Consider the following 22,216-nt stretch of genomic DNA (forward strand, 5'->3'; position numbering starts at 1 on the left):
GTCTTGTATGGAGACACGTAATGTACTAGATACACTCAAGAAGTTTTATCATGAGACATTTAATAGCGTTTTAATTTAACATCAAACATATCATGTCGATGTTTAGTTCCAAGTTTAAATGTGTTTGAGTAACTCAATTTTGAGTTTGCGTCTTGTATGGAGACACGTAATGTACTAGATACACTCAAGAAGTTTTATCATGAGACATTTATTAGCGTTTTAATTTAACATCAAACATATCATGTCGATGTTGAGTTCCAAGTTTAAATGTGTTTGAGTAATACAATTTTGAGTTTGCTTCTTGTAATGTAATGTACGTAATGTATTAGATTTACTCAAGAAGTATTAACATGAGGCATGTATTAACGATGTAAGTTAATATAGACTGTGTCATTAAATTGGTAACTGCACATATTACTAGTGAAGTGCTTCCATTTTGCAGCGTTTAACTTTTCTGTTCCTATATATAAATGCAATAAAAAATGTGCACATTTGGTTTTTTAAACAAAAACAAAAACTATGAATTTCTTTCTTATATTTATCTTAATACTTGATGCTTAATAATAAACTTCGCATCATTATATATGAGCAATAGCCTCATTTATTTTCGTTTTCGCAAAATTGAAGCCATATGGAAGCAAATGGGATGGCTGCAGCGCCTGGCGTTCAGAGTAGAATGTTATTATTATTAATTTTTTAGCTTTAATCGTCAACAACTGCAAAGAAAATGAAATGATGTTCAGAACAAAGCATTATTTTTTTCTCCTCTTCAAGCACATTTAGTGAAATATGAATAAAGGGTCGAAATGTGTTTTAAATGTACCTTAGATTTGTCTCTCCAATACCTCTAACATTGGTATCTTACTCATCTTGATCTCCAATCGCGACGCCGCTGGCCACACTGTGGCTTGATGGTAGGATCTCGGTTTTGGAACAGGAGTGTTTCAGGTTCGAGACTCGGTTCCGCAGAAAAACTGTCGTGCACATTGAATACGTACGTGAGAACACATTAAAAGGCAAAATTAGGGGCAAAAGTGTTGTGTGATGAGGGAGAATTAAGAGGGAAAAGGCTCGCTCAGGTGTCGTCCGCAGCATCTGATAGTGGTTTAAGTATGTTTTAAGTCCTAATTTTATTTTAGAACGCGAATTTAATATAACTGAACCAAACGTTACTTCACAGATGTAAGAGTTTTATGCCGAATTCCACAATACTTGCTACTTACCATTTTCAAAATAATTTTATAAAATTTCTATCTTGAATAAGAAAAATAATCAGATACTTGTTATAAAATCACCTTTTAAATTATTCAAACAAATCATAAACTAATCTAAAATTATATAATTCTAAAACTGCAATATAAAATGATGAAATCCAACTTTAATTCTTATAGAAAATTGTGATAAAAATCATTGTTAAGGCTTTTATCTATGACAATTTTATATAATTTTTATAAATATTCAAAATTATGCAGTATGCAATTTCAAACAGTTCCGGGGAGTTTTTCAAGAAATTATGAATTTAATACATTTCTGAATTATATGAAAGAGACAATAACCTTAAAATAAATGAAGAATGTTTTATAGGAAACATTAAACTTTGAAAAATAATTTTGTCCACAGGTTCTGTCTTAAGAGATGTAAGCCACCAGATATAAATTTAGAATATATTTTGCTCTTTTAATCAATTTTTTTATTAAATAATATATATATATATATATATATATATATATTAGAGTGAAAACCCGAAATCAATCAAAACGCGAAGCAACTAGGGAAATCGCGTTTTAACTGATAGCGATAGGAAGAACCCGAATTCACTAGAGAAAACGCATTCTGACGGACAGCGCTAGAGAGAACTCGTTTTATTCGTGTTTTGACTGATATGTTAGACAATATAATTTAATCTAAAATTATTGTATAAAACTATACTTACTAATAAAGTCCTTAAGGAAAAAACCTATCATTGAAGAAAAAATACTTTATTTGAACATTGCTTAAAACAGTACCGTTATTACAAATTATTTCTTTCGACATGGCAAACGGTTGTGACGCTTAGAATTGAAAAGAGAATCATTTTTCATACAGAAACATCCCTTTGAAGGAAAATCTTTTTTACAAGAATAGCTGGCGAACCCTTGTCCAATTCCTATAGTTCCTTTTCTTGCTGCTGTTCTCAGTAAAATGTTCTGATTCGGTATTCGCTCTTGAGTCAAGAATATTTGCGGCGATACATCGAATTCAGATAGGAAAATCAGTTAATATATTAAATTTTTGTATCAATACTTGTACCTTGATTAGCTGTAGTCTACCGTATAAATACTTATAAAGTTAATATAAATAATAATAACTATATATTTATTGAATAAATATTGAATTAATTAAATAACTCTAAATATCATGCCTTACTTCGAATACAGTTTGTTCCGAACTCTATATTTCGTCCCAATTTTGTGCAGGTCCTCTTAATTTATTTCAAGCATTACACCGATGAGATTTTGCAAATCAGTTTTTATTCTATCAACATATGGAATGGGAACAACGACATTACCTCCAATATCAAACTCGGGATGTGTTGCATCGGAGATTTTTTTTCATTCATTTGGTTTGCTTTATTAAAGTTTCTTTGGCTCCGCTTCTAATTAGAAAAAAATGTTGGTCTACTTACTAGCAAGCTTATGCTCCCCTGATTGTGCTTGTTCAGTTTCTTGTTCATATGCATTCCTCGAAATATTTCTAATGTTTAGCCTCGTCTTCGATATTTTTAATATCTGATGGCAAGATTGTCATTTCTACTCTTGATTCAATCACAAATATAGATTTGTAAGTTGGTTGTTTCATTCTTGAATTTAGAGCTCTGTTTTTCATGAATTGGGCAAAACGAAGATCATTGGACCCCTTTGTAGTTTGATTATCCTTCATCCATGAAGCCAACATATTTTCTACATCTCGATTGGCCCTCTCAACCGAACCCTGCGACTGGCTGTGCCGAGATTTCCCATGAACAATCTTTAATTCTGGTCAATACGTACATAACTGCTCTGTAACGTAATTTATAAACTCTCTTCCATTATCTGATTGAATTATACAATTAGCCCCTAATATCAAAAAGATATCAAGTACTTGCAAAAAACCTCTTCCGTTCTTTAGCTCTGAAGAGATCGTAGTAACACAAACTTTATTAAATGTTCCTGGAACCTAAACCTAAATTCATTATCTGCCTGATATTGCATACCAATCAAATCTACTTGGCAGCATCTATTCATTTCTGAGTGAATAATAGGTTTAAAAACCGAACCCTTCCTATTATTTATTTATTTATTTTTATTTTTTCTGTTGACACGTTTCATACATGGATAAAAAAATTTTTTTATCATATCAGTTGTTATGTTATCAAACCTTCTTGAATTTTCAATTTTAAGTCTGTCTCTATCCCCACGTATTATGGCCACATGTGCAAATTCGATAGTATCAGAAATTTCCTCAACTGGTAAATAATATTTTATCTTCTCATTTGAAGAAATCACATTTTTACTCCATTGATTTCAATAATGTCAAATCTTTTTAATCTGCATTACTGAATTGAAGTCTTGCTACGACAGATTTTACTTCTTCAATCTCGTATCAGAGAATATTGTTGTATTCATCATGCATAATAGACTTTAAAGTTATTCTGTTATTTTTATGCAAAATTTTGGAATTGTTCAGGAAACTCATTTTTCCATTTTTTGACGCAAAAAGCATTAACGTTTTCTTCACTCATCGTAAATAAATCAACAGCAACATATCTTCTTTAAAATTTTGCTTCTTCAACCTCGGATCAGAGAATGTTAATATATTCATCATGTATAACTTTAAAGTTATTCTGTTTTTTTTATGCAAAATTCTGCAATTGTCCAGGAAACTCATTTTTCCATTTTTTGGCGCAAAAAGCATTAACGTTTTCTTCACTCATCGTAAATAAATAAACAGCAAAATATCTTCTATCAATTATGTAAATTGTTTTCATATGAAGAACATCTACATATTTATTTTGGCATAATCTGATTTTGGCATTGATATTCAGTTTTTCCGTCTCTAAATTGAATACGTATAAGAAATCCTCAGATATAAAATTTTAGATAAATCGGCTCAAAATAATCGGAAGACTACTAGAACAATATTTTTGGAGTTCTTTCAATAATATACCAACGTAACAAATGAACAATTCTATTAATACTTTCTTTTAAGGAGGTTGTTATACCAGGCATTAATGCGGTAACTTTTATCTAAGAAAAAGTTAAGTTTTGTTTTTATGTTTATCAGTAGTGGCAATAAAACAAAACAATAAATATTCGAAATTAATTCTTTTATTTTTATATTTAATTGCAATTAACTAATAGATAAATAGTATTTTCAAAGCATTAAAATAATTGGAAATTTTGGATAAGTTTACCAACTAATATTAATAAAACCCAGCTTAAATTAAAATACTTTGTAGCAGCTGAAAAATGGAAGTCATATGTTTATTTTCTGAAGTATTCCTTTATAATCTAAACTAGAAAAAACATTATGTTGTTCGTTTGCAAGTTGAAGTTTTCACCGAACGATATTTTAAATCGTTTTTCAGATATTTTTTTTTTGTATTTGATTTTTTTTTTACTAGAATGAGTATTAAATGAAAAAGCTATTAAAAATATTCTTTATTAATGCATATTAAAGAACGAAACTTATTTTCATTAATTAAATATTATTTTACCGAAATCTAAAGACACTGAATTACTGCACATAATGTAATGTTTTTGTATTTTATTCAATAATGTTTCATTTGTTCATATATTCCTCCATGTGAGAATTTTGTATTTAATACAGCATTTTCCTTTTTAGGTCATTTTCAATAATCAAAAATTTCACGAATCATTTATTTAAATATAGTCGTCCCCCATTTGTTCAAAATATGAAAAAAAAAAGCGAATTCAACTCCTTTATTTAAAAAAAAATATTTTTAATGCAGCACTGAAAGTTAAGTTTTATTTTACTCGTTCTGTTTTAGAGATATTTTATTCTTGTCACAGAATTATTTTACAAAAATGAGATGATTCCCCCTCCCTTCTCCCCCAAATAAAAAAAAATGTGGAAATTATGTTGTGCTGAAATCGTTTGGTTATTGCCACATATCTTAAAAGCAATTTGATGGAAATGGATGAAATTTGTAATAATGATGTTTTATGTACTGCTCTTTGATTTGCATCAAATTTTTTACTAGTTTCTATTTAAAAAATTTCAACTTGTAAATTTAAAAATTAATTAAAAATGGAAAATATGCTTTCCAATTTTTAAAGATACGTAATTTTTATCTTTATCATTAAATATTTTAATATACAATAAGAAGTATTTTCAAAGATTCATTATATATTAAAACATATTGAAAAATTATGAAATCTCATTTGACACTAAGAATTCAAATTTTCAATTGTTTAATTTCAGTTGTCTGAACCATTTGATTAAAGTTAAGAAAATTTTATATTGAGTTATTATATATATAGATTTGCAAATAGATATATTTATAGAATAAATTTTGCAATTATATTTTTATTTAGAATATGGAATATGGAATATATTTTTGCAAAAATAGGCATTTACAATTTTATTGTACGATAATTAGCCTCGAAATAAAGAGAGTGGGTTCTCTTTTTATTTGCTTTATTACCACTTAGAGTGAAGCAATATTTCTTATCAGATACCTGAAGATACAAAAAAAAAACATAAATAAGTAAATGGAATGCAACTATCAGCACATTTGAATTTTGACGATTCTATCTTTAAAAATTGTTCAGGAATTATCTTTATTTTGATAACTTTTTATCTTAATTTTTCTACGGAAACGAACGAGAAACAAATTACAAACGACTGTTCTTACACATATAAAAAAACGTATTTAAATGAAGCATGCAAAGTCTAAGCAAATCAAAATTTGAATTTGAATTTTTAGATTTAGAATTTTTTTTAAAAAAAACTGTAATTTTAGTGAAATAATTTGCTTATATTAAAATTATCAATGTTCTTCCAAATATTTCAAAATTGTGATTTTTAAGAGTAAGAGACAACATTCCTAAAGAATTACGAATTCTTTTAAGAAATAAGTAAGACTGCATAAGAATTTTCAGCATTCTTACAGGAAATTCTAGCATAATATTGTTCAAAAAAGTAGCTTACATCGATACTGCGTTTTATAATTTTTACAAGGATGTAGCTTTCCTTAAACCGTAATAAAAAACTTGTTAATCATTTATAGGCGGCCTAATATACCCTATGGACTAGATATACCATCTCTTGACATTCAAAGAGGAAGAGATCATGGAATCCCTCCTTACTTAGTCATGGTGAGATTTTGTTCTAAAGGACGAGTGAAGATTGTGACCTTTGATGACCTTGCGCCTTTGCTGATGACAAAGGAAAAAGCAGAAATATTGAAGGAAAATTATGGGTAAGCTTATTTTAGTTTTTATTCTGATGATGATTAGGTGTTTGCCAAAAGTGGCGTTACACCGGTAAAAACTCATAAATAAAATTTAAAAAAAATAGAATTTAAATAGCTATTAAAAGACTAGCTATTCAATTTTTTTTTTCATAATTTTGTGTACTAGAAGCTAAAAACAGCCAAAGAAAAAAAAAGGAGCAGGCCTAAAAAGAAAAAGTAGACATGTCTAAATGACCCAAGCAGAAGAGTCTGCATAATATTCCAATAGCATTATTGAAACATAATTTGTAAATAATAAAATTTACCGAAGATAGGCAATTTAAATTTAGAAAAAAGAATAAAATAAATAAAAAATTTAAAGAGAAAAATATAAATAAAAAATAAGTAAATAAATGAAAAATAAATAAACAGAAAAATAAATATATGCAATTGCTTTGTCTAAGGTAGAGTCTATGATCAGGAACAAAAGGCTTGATAATTTTGCAATTTTTTTTTTTCTTGTACTCATTCGATACTGTCCACTTTCAACAGTACTTGACAAACTAGGATAAATTATTGTTCAATTTGGAAAATTCTGTCTTCATTATGATATAGGAAATCCAAAATATTTTGAGTTTTTAAAGTCAATTTATTGTTTAATAGAATTTGGAAAATATTTAGTTGAAGTTTAATAAATTTTCTCAAATAATGAAGAATAAGGCAATGGAAAATATAGTTACTTATAGTATAGTTTTTTTTAAATAATAACATAATGAATAGTACACATTTTAAGGGATTGTTTTTCTCAATATGATTGAATTGAATTTTTCGAGCAACGTATTTTTTCATTAAATGCTTCCTGGAGAAAGACATAAGATAATCCGAAGAGTTAACTTTAAATTTTGAATATTTTTAATATTTCTAAGAATATTTTCTGAATAATATTCCGATTGTAAAAAGATTTTGTAACCGATCACTCTAATTTTGGAGAGGAGAGTAAATAAAAATATACATGTCTCGATACTTATTGGGATCCAAAATATGAAGTTCTTTTTATCTATTTGGAATATTTATAGATGTATATTTCCAAATATCCTAATAAAACAAATCATGCACTCCGATGTGTTAATAATTTATCTACTGATTAACAGTGCACCGGTGCTCCTAATAAGAAAAGTGAAGAATTAGAAAAAAAGTAGACTCACGTTTCTGTAAAATCGATTTGGATTGGAAATTTGATCTTAAGAATCAGAGAAATAGTGTTAATAAATAAAAGTTTATGAAAATATTCTGTCTATATATTGGTTGAAAATATTCAAACATAAAATTTCAGGAAGTGCAGCATTATATACTTTATCTAAATATTTTTGAGAGATTGGACTTGGGGGGGGGATAATTTCCTATCTTTTGCGCAAGAGAATGCTCACAGAAAATATCCTTTTTGTTAGAAATTTGTCCTTTATAAATTTAGTATTTTTTTTTACTTCAAAATTATTCCAAGTAAGCAAACGAGAACAAATATCTAAGAAAAAAATTCCCACCTTGTTCTAACACGACATGAGGAAAAATAATTTAGGGACGAATTTCTTAAAGATTTAATATAGACTTGACAATTAGATATAATAATTAATATGGTATTGATTTTTATTTTAAAATTTCACTTCATTCTCTGATCAAACAAAAAATTGGAATTTAATTGAATCTGTAAAGTATTAATTATTGTGTACGCAAATTTAAATGTGCATTTATTACGAAATAAAAGCAAAACGGAAAATCGTATTTCAGAGTTAATGTCCAGAGATTGCAAATTTTTTTTATCTTAATTTTAATATTGTTAAAAGAATGTGATTGATTGTTTTGATATTTGTACAGATTGTTTATCAAATTAAATTTGATAATTTATTACAAACAAAAACAGAAATTGTACAGTATTAAAACTGATGTCATTAAAATGGTAACCTTTCTGAGTTTTTTAATATAATACAAAAATAATTTTCTTGCGGTAAGAGATTTGGAAGATATCGACATGAATTTCTATTACAAACCATAGCGATTACCCATGCAATGAAGGTAAACACTTTCATTGCCGTGATGTGTTAAATCAGTCAACATGTTACGCCTATTTTCCTACTCATTTAAAAGTTCTGCTTGACGCCTATTTCTATTACATTGACATATTTTGCATTATCTTTTTACTCTCTGATTGAAGGGAGTTTTCAATGAGGTCTCTTTCAAGCATTTCTTCTAATATTTTACAGTTTTATTAACTTCTTAAGGGACTTGGTGAATTCAGTGCAGCTGTGAAAGTGTTCAATAAAACAAAGGGACTTGATGAATTCAGTGCAGTTGTGAAAGTGTTCAATAAAACAGTCTAAAACAATAGGAAACAGCTTTCGCTTGCATTTGACCCTCTGACAATTACTGCGTCCCGCAAGTTAGCGTTATATATAAACAGTATATATATATATATATATATATATATATATATATATATATATATATATATATATATATATATATATATATATATATATATATATATATATATATATATATATATATATATATATAAACAGTTTCGAAATCTCAACTAAAAATTATTACCTATTCATACTAAAACCAAAAAAGGAAAAGAAAAAAAAACCTTCATGGTCTATAGAGAGCGCAACTGCAGCTACTTCTAAAACACAGATGAATTGATACAAAAGTATTAAAATCAAGTTAATAGGAAAATCAAAAAAACCAAATAAAAATTAAACCAAAAATATATATAAAAAAGAATGCGGCCTGAAGACTTTTTCAAGGGTCATCCTCAGACAGGGATTCAAAGAAAGGGATTTTTTCTGTGAAGGAAATGCAGACATTAGTCTAATAATGATTCCTCGTGACCCGAAAATCCCTTGAAATTAGGCCGAAGAGATATTCCATTTTAACAGAAAGGAAAATACAAAACAACAAATTAGAAGAAAATAACCACTACTAAGTAAAAATACAATACGAAAAGTCCCTGCCTGATTGTGAACCTTGAAAAAGTCTTCAGGCCGGATTCTTTTTTTTATATATTTTTGGTTTAATTTTTATTTGGTTTTTTTTTATTTTCCTATTAACTTGATTTTAATACTTTTGTGTGTGTGTATATATATATGCATATACATAGAGGATACTTTTGAAGTTTTAAAACGATTTATTTCAAAAGGGGAGGTATTACGTACAAAGAATATGTGGTAAGAAATACGCTAGTCTACATTGAGACGCAAATGCAAGAAATTCCGAATTTTTTACCTTATGTGATTTTTACTGTGAAATTTTGATAAGGATTTCTTTGCCACGTGTCGACTTAAGAAAGGGAATCTTCGGTATCTTTAATGATGAAATTTGCAGTTTTATACAGCGCATGTAGAATTTCAATAAAAAATGAGAATTGAATAAAAAATTAAGGGAACATTTTAAAATGAAGTTAATATGAGCTGAATTAAGATAAAAATTTGGGAATTAATTAGGATTTAAATAAGATTAAGAGACATAATTACACGCATATGCACAAATGTATACTTTTTTGTAGCTTTACGCAACTTTTGGATAGTTATTAAATTGTATGGAACATAGTAATTAATCCAAGAAATGCCCTCCTTTAAGGCAGTTCCTAACAAAAAAAATGCAAAAAAATATTGCAAATGAATGTTTTACATTTTACAGCAGAAATCATTCCCAGCAAGTTCCAACAAGAGAGAAAAATCAGAAAAGGAATTATTTTAGAGAAATAAATGCATGCATCTAATCTCGAAATTCATTTTTTGGTCAAGAAAATCAGCCGAAATGAACATATATAAACATAACAATATGTGATAGTAAATAATAAAAAAATAATTCATTTATAAATATTTAACGAGATTCTCTGTAAATCAGATCATGTCTGATTTTCTTTGAAATATGAATTCTTTTTGGACTGATGCATCTTGTAATTTCATTTACGCCACAGGTCAGTGGAGGACATTGATTTATTTGTTGGAATACAAATGGAAAATTTCTTTCCTGAAGCAGCAGTGGGTCCAACGACAGCTTGCATAATCGCTATGCAATTTTATTCTAACAAGTTTGGGGACCGATTTTTCTTTGAACATGTTGGGCTGTTGCCTTCCTTCACTGCAGGTAATCTATGTTTGAAATTTTTAAGATCATATATATATATATAATCTATCTTGGCATTTCATTATCAATATTTAAAAAAAATGTATAATAAGGAGATTCTAGTAAAAATAAGATTTAAATAGATATATTTTGAAATATTTGAAGAACATAAAAATATATATATATATATAGAAAGAGCAGAAAGAATCTGAAATTTATTGGCTTTTGTAAAATTTAACACTTGGAAAGAGCTATAGATAACTCAAAGAAGAAATCTTCATCTTAATCTATTTTACGAAAGCAAATATCTTCTTGTGCAATTCTTTTTTTTCCACGCTTTAATAATGTGGATCGTAGTACCCCTGTGGTAGGATATCGGCTTCAGAACGGGAAGGTTTCAGATTCAAGATCAAATTCCAGCAAAGAACCATCGTGTGAGCGGATCTGGTTCCGTCTGGAACAAACATCCTCCCGATGGCATGGCGTAGAAGCTTGAAGAGGAGATTCCAGCTCAGGTATCGTCCTTGTCACCTGACCGCGGTTCAAAATTACGAGGTCCATCTTAAAATAGCCCTAGTATTGCTTTAAAACGGAACGTTAATATAACTAAACTGCACTAAACTAAACCTCTCTTTATTAAATTTTAAGTTCCATTAGAATTATATTCACTGATTAAAATCTCTTTGTAATAATATTAGCACAAATAAAAGAAATTATTTGCCGATTTATTCCCTCTGTAACAGTGAAATTCTAATAAACATTAAATTTTAATATGATTAAAAATTGGTTTTCCTGGCATAGGGGAAGCGCGTCTTACCCGCTCCTGATTCCTTCTTCCTGGGTTCGAGTCGCGGTTTGGGCATGGTTGTTTTTCCTGTGAGATGTGTGAATGTGCCCTCCTGTAAAAAGGGGCTGTGCAAGCGAATGAGTGATGCGTGAGTAGTCAAGTCATACTCTTGGCCTAAGTTGGCTCTACGATAAAAACAAGAGGCGCTCTCCTTTAGGCTTAAATCGGCTTTCTTCGAACAGCGGGCTTGTCAGTGGCAAGTGCCATAAGAAACAACAATAAAAATTAGTTTGTCAACAAATAAACTTTTCTATCTAAAAAAATACCGAGCATAGAATTAAGACATGTTTCGAACGTTTTTCGAAGAAGAAAAAACTGGACTACTGTGAGCAAAAACTAATCAATTTTTTAATCAACTAACATATCGTCAAAACTTGTAACGATTTATTCATTTCAATAAGTCTTATTCATTTCAATGTTTTAAATAATTTATTAATATGATTATTATTACTGCAGCTCAGAGGAACTCTCTCAAGCAGTGCTCTTTATCTCGTTTATTCTGTGATAATTCGAACATCACACATGTACAGAAGAATCTTATGCTCCTTCCTAGCATCACGTAAGTTTAATATTCACTTATGATCAATAACATTCAGGAATGTATGAATAAGTTTAATATTCACATACAATTTCATTTCGTACAGTATTTTTTCATAATTTATCTATTAAATGCACCATCTTAATAATTTTAAAATTGTATTATTTTTCATTTTTCTTTTAAAACATGAAAACGAAGTACCAAGAACCAATAAACAATTTTCTTTTAGATTAGAGCCTAAGATTCTAAAATTTCTTTGGGAATACCTTATTCTTTGACTAAATTCCAGCAGAGAAAAAGTATCTGGGGTCGTTGCTTTCTGAAACATAATGAAAGCCCTCGTCATAAGTCTGATCTTTGCTTTCAGAATTTTCAAAAATGTCTTTCAGTTTCTTAGTAGGTTTAGATATGGGTATTTTTGATCAATGAGAAATAAGCTGCAGTGCTGGCATGAAATTCTGATTTAAAAAAATTTTATTAATTAAAACGCCATAACGCTGATCATAAAAACGCCAAAACCCATTAGATTTTCTTATATTCTGTAAAGGAACATTCCTCTGGGATAAAATGCTCAAAATGTAAGAAAATGAGATTTCATCCTAATTTACTCCGTTCATTAAGTATTAAACTGAAATATGCATAAAATGCTTTTATAAAATGCATTATATTTCTTTGATGCCTTCTCATTTAAAATTTTCCACAAATGTAACAAAATATATCAGGTGAATTAAAACAAAACTGTGGCGAATTGGATTGAGCAAGGATAAAACCTGGTACCTTGTGGTACCGCAGCCCGGTAACATGACCACAACCCAAAAGCAATTGCTCGAGTAGAGTAGCTCTTAACTGCCTTATAAGCTATTCACCACAAGACCTTTCTGCCATTCAATATATTTTATAGGATGGACCTTTAAATTTTAAAATTATAAATATGAATAAACTCATTCTCTATAGATATAAACCTTGAAAAAGTCGCACTGCATATCATATAACCTTTTCACTCAAAGATCTTATGACAAGTAAGCAGGGAGAAAGAACAGGGAAAAAGAAAGAGACCCAAAAAGAATTGAGTCATCAACTGACTCATTTCTAATCACTCCATATATTTTTGATATAATGCTCATGATAATCACTGGTGAATTATTATTTCGATTTTCAACGTAGATTCGAACAATAAGAGTGATTTGGAAATATAATCTGGCGAAGCCAAAAAAAAGTACTATTACTTGAACATGTTTTTACATACTATTTTTATTATTATTCACTCCAAAAACTGTCTCAAAATCTTCAGTTTTTGAAAGTAATGGAAATTTGGGGCACTAAATGATTATCCTCTTTCTTAGTTGATTGTAACTCAATGAATTGGTGACTGCAAAAAAAATGGTATGCTATGGAGTTCTGATTATTTTGCCTGAAACCGACTTTCAAAAATTTATCGGAATCGGATATTAGTTTTAAAGCAATTATTAGTTTGGGTATTTATTTTTTGAAATTTAAAAAAAACTTAATCTTATAAAAAGATTACAAGTAAATACTGTTACGAATCTGTGAGGCGGCTTCCCAGCATAGTCGGTTCCATGGGAGGTCCCAGAGCTTGGCGACAAACTTGGCGACCATTTGACGACTTGGCGGCGACTTTGGCGCCAAAATAGATTATACCCGAAACATCGAGAATTTTCCCGAGCCGTCCAGTAGGAACGGAGATACGCCTCGAACGTTCCTGATTGGTTTAGAGGTTTCTAGCCCCGCCTCCTGAGACCTATAAAAGGAAGCACCCGCAGCTGCCGGGCAGTGGTGAGTGGAGTGGTGAATTAAGTAGTCGGAAGCGACAGAGAAGAGTGGTCGTGGACCAGTGAAGTCGTCGTAGTGTGGACCGACGGTGAATTGAGTCGTGGACCAGTCGAGTCGAAGAGTAGTCGGAAGCGACGGTGAAGAACTCGTCTTCCAGGGACTAGCAGAGCAGCGACGGAGTAGAGCTGCTGTGTATACTGTTGTATGCTGCACGTCTCGGCTGAAAATAATCGTGTTCTGTGCTGTATATAGATGTCGTCTTTGTGCTGTCCTGTGTGTCTTCGTGTAAATAAACGTCGTTGTTTTATTTTCTACTGCCGCCTGGTGATTGAGCGCTCTTCACACCATATAGCTTCCACTATCTAAACGAACCTCAGGAAATTTTCGTAACAATACTCTTATATTATTTTAAGGTATATTCTCTTATTACTATGGACATTGTCATCAGATTAAAGTGATCTTTATTTCATTGTTGCAGAAATCCTGAAGTACCTTGTGAAGACATTCCAGAAGTCGATCTTTCTCTCTGGGCCGAAAGTCCATCACATGAAAATAACAACAGCCTTAATGCATAAATGCCTTCTTATTCTTCCATTATTTTTTATAAAGAAATGTGATGATAATTTTCATGGTGTAACTACTTCTGAAATTTATAGCTTCTTTCATGCATTAAACGATGTTAAATTACTTATGATAAGTATATTTTTGAATAAAAGTACTTTGGATCATTTTTATCTATGAAATCATTATTTTGTTTAATCTGCTTCTTATTAAGGCATGGAAGTGATAAATATCTTAAGATTTAGTGAGAGTTATTTTTTTTTTTAATTTTCGTCAAATAATTTTTATAATTAATATTTTGTTTGTACTTAAATTAAAGCAATATTAAATTCCGTTAAGAAATTATTTTCTCTTAATTAATACTAAAATTTTGCAAAGTTAAGTTATTCGAGGGTAAAAGAAAAATATAGCAATTTTTATCTTGTTATGTTTATAGATAGGATAGACAAGGCACTCTATAATATTGCCACAATATCATTCAGAAGACCGAAACAATTATTGCTGTATATTTTTTCTTATAAAGGAAATTTGAACATTTGACTTCTAGATTTGCACAGAGATTTCTTATTATATTTCTAGTTTTAACTGCATGACTAATTTTCTAGGATGAATATTCATATTGACCGTGAGCTATCATTTTATCTTCATATTTACACCAACTACTTAAATTTTCTGCCTCTGATTTTGTTACTGATGATAGCAAACCTCCACCAAACAAAGCAGTCCTTTAAACAGTAAATATTAGCATGGCAAGGTTAGATAATTTTTTTTTAAAAAAATCATTTTTTCGTGGCTAATACGAACTTTTCTGTAATTAGAATTGGAAACTTAATCTGAAATCAACAGTCACTAATCTATAACAAATCAAGTTTCAGTTTACAATAGCTAAAATGGTGCTAATAAATAAAGAAATTTTTAAAAAGCCCTTTTATATCATAGCCTTGTAATATCCAATGAGGTAATTATCTCCAGATATCAATTCCTAGGCTTCATGATTTGAAGATGTTAGCAAACTGTATATGCAACAATAGGAATGAGGAAACAATAACAATCACCCTGGTCAGATGGAGACTATATGAATTATTAAGTAAATAGCCGCCTTTGGCGAACAGCCGGTTCACCAATCTAAATGCTCGTTAAAATTTTAATAATTAAATATTTTATGCAATTTCTACTTTAATAGCTTCTTCATCAAAATATTTTAAAGATTCAAATTTTGATAGTCATATAATTCATTCATAATATTATAAAGGCCTTCAGCCATAACGTAATATATGTCTCTCTAATTTTCTGTTAGCCCCCGTACAATTATGTTTTAAATTAAAGTGGAAATGGTTAAATTGCAATTAATATAAAAACAGTTTTTACTAAAACGAAACATTTTTTTAAAAATAGAGTACTGAAACCAGAGTCGCTGAATATTTAAACCTTATGGGTACTAAAGAATATCTTTCTTAATTTATGTATTATCTCTAGAAGTTTTTTACAAAATTTAATCAGATTCATCATAAACAGATTAATTAATTAACAATGTTTTATTTTAAATTCATGAAATTCTAAAAAATAAACATAATCGTTTGACATAATCGGTCGGAAACATGTTAAGCCTTCAAAACCGAGTCCGAATCCATTGAAAATAGAGTTGTCAACAATCAGAACAAAATGCGCATGCTTGAATTTTCTACTCCAGTTGAGGTAATGCAACGCAGATTAGAAATTTTTAATTTCCCTTATTCTGTTTTATTTTAATTCAAAAGTACTTCAGAATGAATCAGTAAGATCTATTCATTAACAATGTTTAATTTTAAATGCATCAAACACTAAGAAAATAAGCAAAAATCGTTTGAATAAATCGGCCGAAAATATATTAAACCTATCCTCTTTAGCATGGGGGAAAAAAACTGACGCTTTATTCATTTGGTGGGGGGGGATGAAAATATTTTTAGCGGGAAAGACATTAACATTTAATTAATAGCATTTTAGTATTTAATTAATAATTAAAATTATAATTAAAAATTCAAAAAAGGACCCCAAGTGCACATTCACGACCTCCAAGGTATGAATATGCCAAATTTGGTAGCTGTAGGTCGGACCATCTGGCCTGTATAGCGCCAACACGCACACACATTGAGCTTTATATAAGTATAGATAATAAATTATCTTTACTTACACTTGGATTATATGCCGTAAATTTATATTGTGTGTTCATCAAGTAAGAGTAATGATTATTTAATATCATGTGGAGGCTTTATGCTTATCATATGTTTCAAGTTTCTATTAAAAAACTAGCATGAAGCTTTTGTTTATGCAATCCAAACTTTACTATTTTAGAAATCTTGTGTTTATTCAAGTTTTTTGAGATCTTGTATCTGTTAAGGGCAGATCATTGATATCTCTAAGAATTTAAATTTTCAAACAAAAACCGAAATGATAAAACATTTAATTGTGTATTAACAGAACTGAAACAAGCTCATAAAAGATATTAACCCTCTCGATTCCAGCGGGGCGGTTTGGGGCGGTTTGAGAATTTACCCTATAACATCCACGTCGGTCGGTTTGGGGCGGTTGCTAGCCGTTTTAGGGGAGATGGGTATTAAAAGCGGCTACTCTACTGCCCACTCCAGGAGGTCCTCGTTATCTTCGACAATAGCGGCTTTTTCACAGTAGTTTCCCCTGTGCCTTAGGGCGGTAGGGGTTGAGGAGGAATTCACTAAATAGGTTGTTGGCGTATATTTTGTATTTTGAAAGGGTTTTAGTTTCTATTTTCACGTGTTGTTAGCTCAAAATTGGAAAGATTTTATGGCCATTTATAAAAGAAATTTTCCACTAAAATTCTCTGGTAACGATGAATGATATATAAGGATACCGACACGTTGTTTAGTTTTCGGACAAGCATCAGAAGCCCTTTTCAGTAATAAGACTATTGTAATGATATAAAGACAAACCATTGCATTGTCAATACGCCCTTTTCACATGTTTGCATGCAGTTTTCTCACAAAATGGGTAGCTACACTTGCTACTATGGGAGGAAGTCGTTTTACACTCCAAGCATCTTATTCTGTCATCAAAGGACTGTCGGAAATTCTAAAACCGTGTACAAACTACCGCTTTTAAAATAGAATTAAAAGACAAAAAAACAGTTTGGGAGTATTCTTTATCGACCTTTTCAAAGAGTGAGATAAGTTATATAAATACTGAGTTCCTTTTTAGAATGCAATTCTAAAAATTTCTCTTCAGTTGTGAATTTCTACTCTTTATTTTATGTACTGTGAATCGGCTGTTTGGATTATCAGAGTAATTTTTGTATTGAAACGCTTATTATTTCTTCATTATGAGTAAAAGAAATCGTGAACACACTGAAGAAGAAATTAAAGCAATTTTACTTGATTCTGATGAAAGTGACAGTGATCAATCTGCGAAGACGATGGTTGGCCAAAAAATGATACTTTAGCTGATCTCTCGTTTATTCTAAGCAAAGAAGCAGGAGATGAAACTAACGAGGGTCAGATGAACGAGAGTGATAGAGATGAGGAGTCAAAAAATGTTATATAATGTACATATTATCAAAAATTTACAAATGATTCCCTCGTGTGTAAATTTGTGGAAATTTAATATGAAGCTTTGGTTCAAAAATTTATCTTGTCTTAACAATACTATAGAAAACTTCACATAACATTTTAAAATCAGAAATTCAGCAAGAAAAATTCAAAATGACAGTTCATACTAAAAAAGTAATATTTATGATGAATGTAATTTTAAATGTGTTAAATCTTCATATTTAGTTTATGAAGAATGTAATGTTTTAGTAAAATGTTCAGGCTGAAAACTGAAGGAATGTATTTTCGAAATATATTTCGCTGAGTAATTTTTCCCCCGAATTTTATTTCATAAATTTTTGTATTTCAGTATTAAATGAAGTTTTAAAAATATGTTATCTCATCTATCGAAACAATTCGATAGATGAGATTTATAACGTTTGACGTAATATATTCCCTTGGTTAGAAAACATTTTTATTAGTTATATTTTAAAAGGTTAGTAAAAATGAGTGGCAAAATAAAGATATTTTTGGAATTTATATTTACCCTACATTCTTTTTCGATTATTTAATGTAAAAGCAATAATGCGTAAGGTTTTGAAAAAAAAATTGTGAAAACTTCTTTAAAAATTTAATTAAAGTTTTAAAACTTTTCTCTTAGTATCACTATCGAAAATGCAAAATAATATTTTATATTTAAAAATTCAATAAAGATAATCGTTTATACTAAAAAAAAATGCTAAAGACAATAAAAAAAAATCTTAGCTGAGTGTTGAACGAATATATTATTTTTGAAACATCTTTAAAAAAAAACAATAACATTTTTTATTTCGGTATTAAATGAAGATTTAAAACATTATCTTGTTTATCTCTGAAAAGCATTGACATCTATACTATGTAAAAAAATGTACTAATTGCATTGATATGTGTATAATGTATGTTTTACATTACTATGTAAAAAAAAAATTACATGGTAATACATGATATATTATTTAATTTTGGCAACAAAAAAATGTAAAAGCCTATTTAAAATTAAATGAAACATAAAGATGTTTTTGAAATTGCTAGTAAAACCAGTTTTTATTTAAATGGTTTGGAAGCCTAACATAAAACTTACAAAAAAAAACTATTTTCTAAATTATAGAATAAATTTCAAATTTTTTGTTAAAAAATATCCCACAAAGATGATGAGCGAAACACTTCACACTAAAAATATAAATACATTAGAATAAAACTCTTAAGCTGATGGAAAATGAATCTCGTTGTCGAAACCGCAAGGCAATTATTCAAGGTAGAGCGTCGACAGTTTTATTACTTCACAGTGCAGGGTGTAACTGTCCCTCAGCTAGGAAGAGTCCATGTCTTTCAGAGACACGCTGAGAAAGTCTGGATGTTAAAGGGAGTGCCACTTGAAAAGTGCTTGGATGTTAAAGAGTTAAACAATGCTTTCCATATAAGCTTTTTAATTTATTTATTGATTGAAAATTGTTCTGCAAATAGTTGTAATAAAAATCAATAAATTACATTCCAGAATTAAATGGTGAAGATGATAGAACAATGTAAATTAAGTATACATCAAATTGTGTAATAGAAATGAGAAGAGGCATTTAGAAATGGACAATCAACTTTTAAGATAGAAAATATACCATCGTTTCTTACTTCCAGTTAAAATTTCAAGACTAAGTTATTAAAAATTGAAAAATTGTAAAATTTTACTAAGAACCTGCATTTTATTATATATTCAAAGTCTAACACTAGGCAAAAGTGATGGCAATTAGGTTACAGGATATTACTATGCACGGTATTATAGCCCTTTATTGTTTATTTTAAGAAAAGTACAAAAATACATTAAGTAATGAAATACTTTAAATAATACAATAAATACTTTAAGTAATGAAATACTTTAAATAATACAATAAATACTTTAGGTAATGAAATACTTCAAATAATACAATAAATATTTTAAGTAATGAACTACTTTAAATAATACAATAAATATTGTTACGAAATTTCCGGGGTTCGTTTGGATAGTGGGGGTTATATGGTGTGAAGAACGCTCAATCACCAGGCGGCAGTAGAAAATAAAACAACGACATTTATTTACACGAATACATACAGAACAGCACAAAGACGACAACTATATACAGCACAGAAGACGATTATCTTCAGCCGAGACGTGCAGCATACAACAGACTCTACTGCAGACAGTAGCACACAGCTTAGTTCATCACTAGCTTCACTCCGTTGCTGCTCCGCTTATCTCTGAAAGGCCAGTTCTTTATCGTCGATTCCTAATACTCTGCCCTAGCAGCTGCGGCCACCTCCTTATATAGGTCCAAGGAGGCGGAGCTTAGAAGCCTCTCAACCAATCAGGAACGTTGGAGGCGTATCTCGGTTACTACTGGATGGATCGGGTAAATTCTCGATGTTTCGTATATAATCTATTTTGGCGTTAAAGTCGCCAAATTCGTCCCCAAGTCGCCAAGTTTGTCGCCAAGCTCTGGAACCTCCGACGTGACACCGGGATCCGTCCAGTACAGATGACTGTAAAACATTCTTTACGATGGTGGAACCAACTATGCTGGGAAGCAGCATTAGAGATTCGTAACAATATACTTGAAGTAATGAAAATAATAACAGAATATCCAATTGCAGCAGCAGAAAAAAATGCCTGATTTGCAGGTACAGCGAAGTTAGTGAGAATTGTAAATAAAGCTAACAGAAAATTTCAAAGCTTATATTTCACAAGGTATGAAGCCACTGGCAAATGTAAATTCAATAAAAATAACTTATTAAATAAAATAAAATATTATTTATTGATATCGAACTAAAAGGTAATCAATAAAACCCCATAATAATTTGCCAAATGGATAAAGTGAAGATTAGTAAAGTACGACAAATAACAAATAAAATATAGCTATCTAAAAATCCTTAAAAGAAATTTAATTTTTTAAAAACAGTTACATTTGATAGAATTGTTACTGAGTAGGCATATTAAAGATAACACGAAACACTTTTTAAAGAAATCAAAAATTTTAAATGAATGAAAAGTCATCACTATAGTCATATAATTACCAAAAAAATCGCATTCAAATTTCAGAATATTTAAATTTTCGAAAAAGGTCTTAAATTTTAAAATTTTTTTCGCAGAATCTTAGGCTTTCAATTTTATTAAAAGCATACATAGAACTCAATTTTTTGTTTTCTTGTACAAAAACATAAAATTTAGAAAGTTAATTACAAAGATTTTTATCTGTCGTATAAGATTTAATACAATAAAATTATCCATTCATTTTTGCAATATAAGGCACAATTGTTAGTGACTTCAATTGTTTCTAGTTTACTTTATTACTCAGAAATTACTCGTAATTATAAAAATAAAAATAATTTCGAAACTGAACTATTCTAAAATATTCTAGCATTTCTTGAGGTTTTATGAAAAGATATGCGAATTTCATGAAAATGCATTATATTTTATGCCAACTTTCGAAGTCAGAGAAAAAAGTAAGATTATAACAAAAAGAATTTTATTGTTTATAATTAATATATTATTACGAATCTGTAATATTGCATCCCAGCATAGTTGGTTCCACCATCGAAAAGAATGTTTTACAGTCATCTGTATTGGACGGAGTCCGGTGTCGCGTCGGAGGTTCCAGACCTTGGCGACTTTCGCGCCAAAATAGATTATACCCGAAACATCGAGAATTTTCCCGTTCCGTCCATTAGGAACAGAGATACGCGTCGAACGTTCCTGATTGGTTGAGAGGTTTCTAGCCCCACCTCCTGAGACCTATAAAAGGAGCAGCCTGCAGATGCCGAGTAGTCGTGAACCGGTCGTAGTCGAGAGTAGTGGGAAGCGACAGAGAAGAGTAGTCGGAATCGGCGGTAAAGAACTGGCCTTTCAGGGATAAGTGGAGCAGCGATGGAGTGAAGCTAGAGTTGAACTAAGCTGTGCGCTACTGTCTGCAATAGAGTCTGGTTGTATGCTGCAAGTCTCGGCTGAAGATAATCGTCTTTTGTGCTGTATATAGTTGTCGTCTTTGAGCTGTCCTGTGTGTCTTCGTTTAAATAAACGTCGTTGTTTTATTTTCTACTGCCGCCTGCTGATTGAGCGTTCCATATAACTCCCACTATCCAAACGAACCCGGAAATTTCGTAACAATATCTTTGATCGTTTCAGAAAATAATTTTTTTTCCCTATTTATTCTTCGATTGTTACAGTTGCAGGTGTAAAGATTTTTTTTTTCTGAATTATGATTTTTTTAAATTGCCCGAAAATATTCATCTAATAAATTTTTATTGTTTTTTTTAATAACAAAGTGCTTAGAATCTTTTGTAATCTCCTATTTAAATCTTTTATCTGGAAATGAGATCTT

General features: G+C 29.9%; 1 protein-coding gene across 1 annotated transcript in view; it reads left to right on the forward strand.

The window, feature by feature from the left end:
* Nucleotides 1–14,360, forward strand: part of LOC129988268 (peroxidase-like) — a 48,736-nt gene extending 34,376 nt beyond the window's left edge. Inside the window, exons 11-14 of the mRNA XM_056096456.1 lie at nucleotides 6,272–6,463; nucleotides 10,416–10,585; nucleotides 11,868–11,970; nucleotides 14,219–14,360. Coding sequence (XP_055952431.1) covers nucleotides 6,272–6,463; nucleotides 10,416–10,585; nucleotides 11,868–11,970; nucleotides 14,219–14,315 — 562 coding nt within the window. The 3' untranslated portion in view covers nucleotides 14,316–14,360. The remainder of the gene's footprint in view (nucleotides 1–6,271; nucleotides 6,464–10,415; nucleotides 10,586–11,867; nucleotides 11,971–14,218) is intronic.
* The last annotated feature ends 7,856 nt before the right edge of the window (nucleotides 14,361–22,216 follow it).

This window comes from Argiope bruennichi, chromosome 10, assembly GCF_947563725.1.
Source record: "Argiope bruennichi chromosome 10, qqArgBrue1.1, whole genome shotgun sequence".
NCBI lineage: Eukaryota > Metazoa > Arthropoda > Arachnida > Araneae > Araneidae > Argiope > Argiope bruennichi.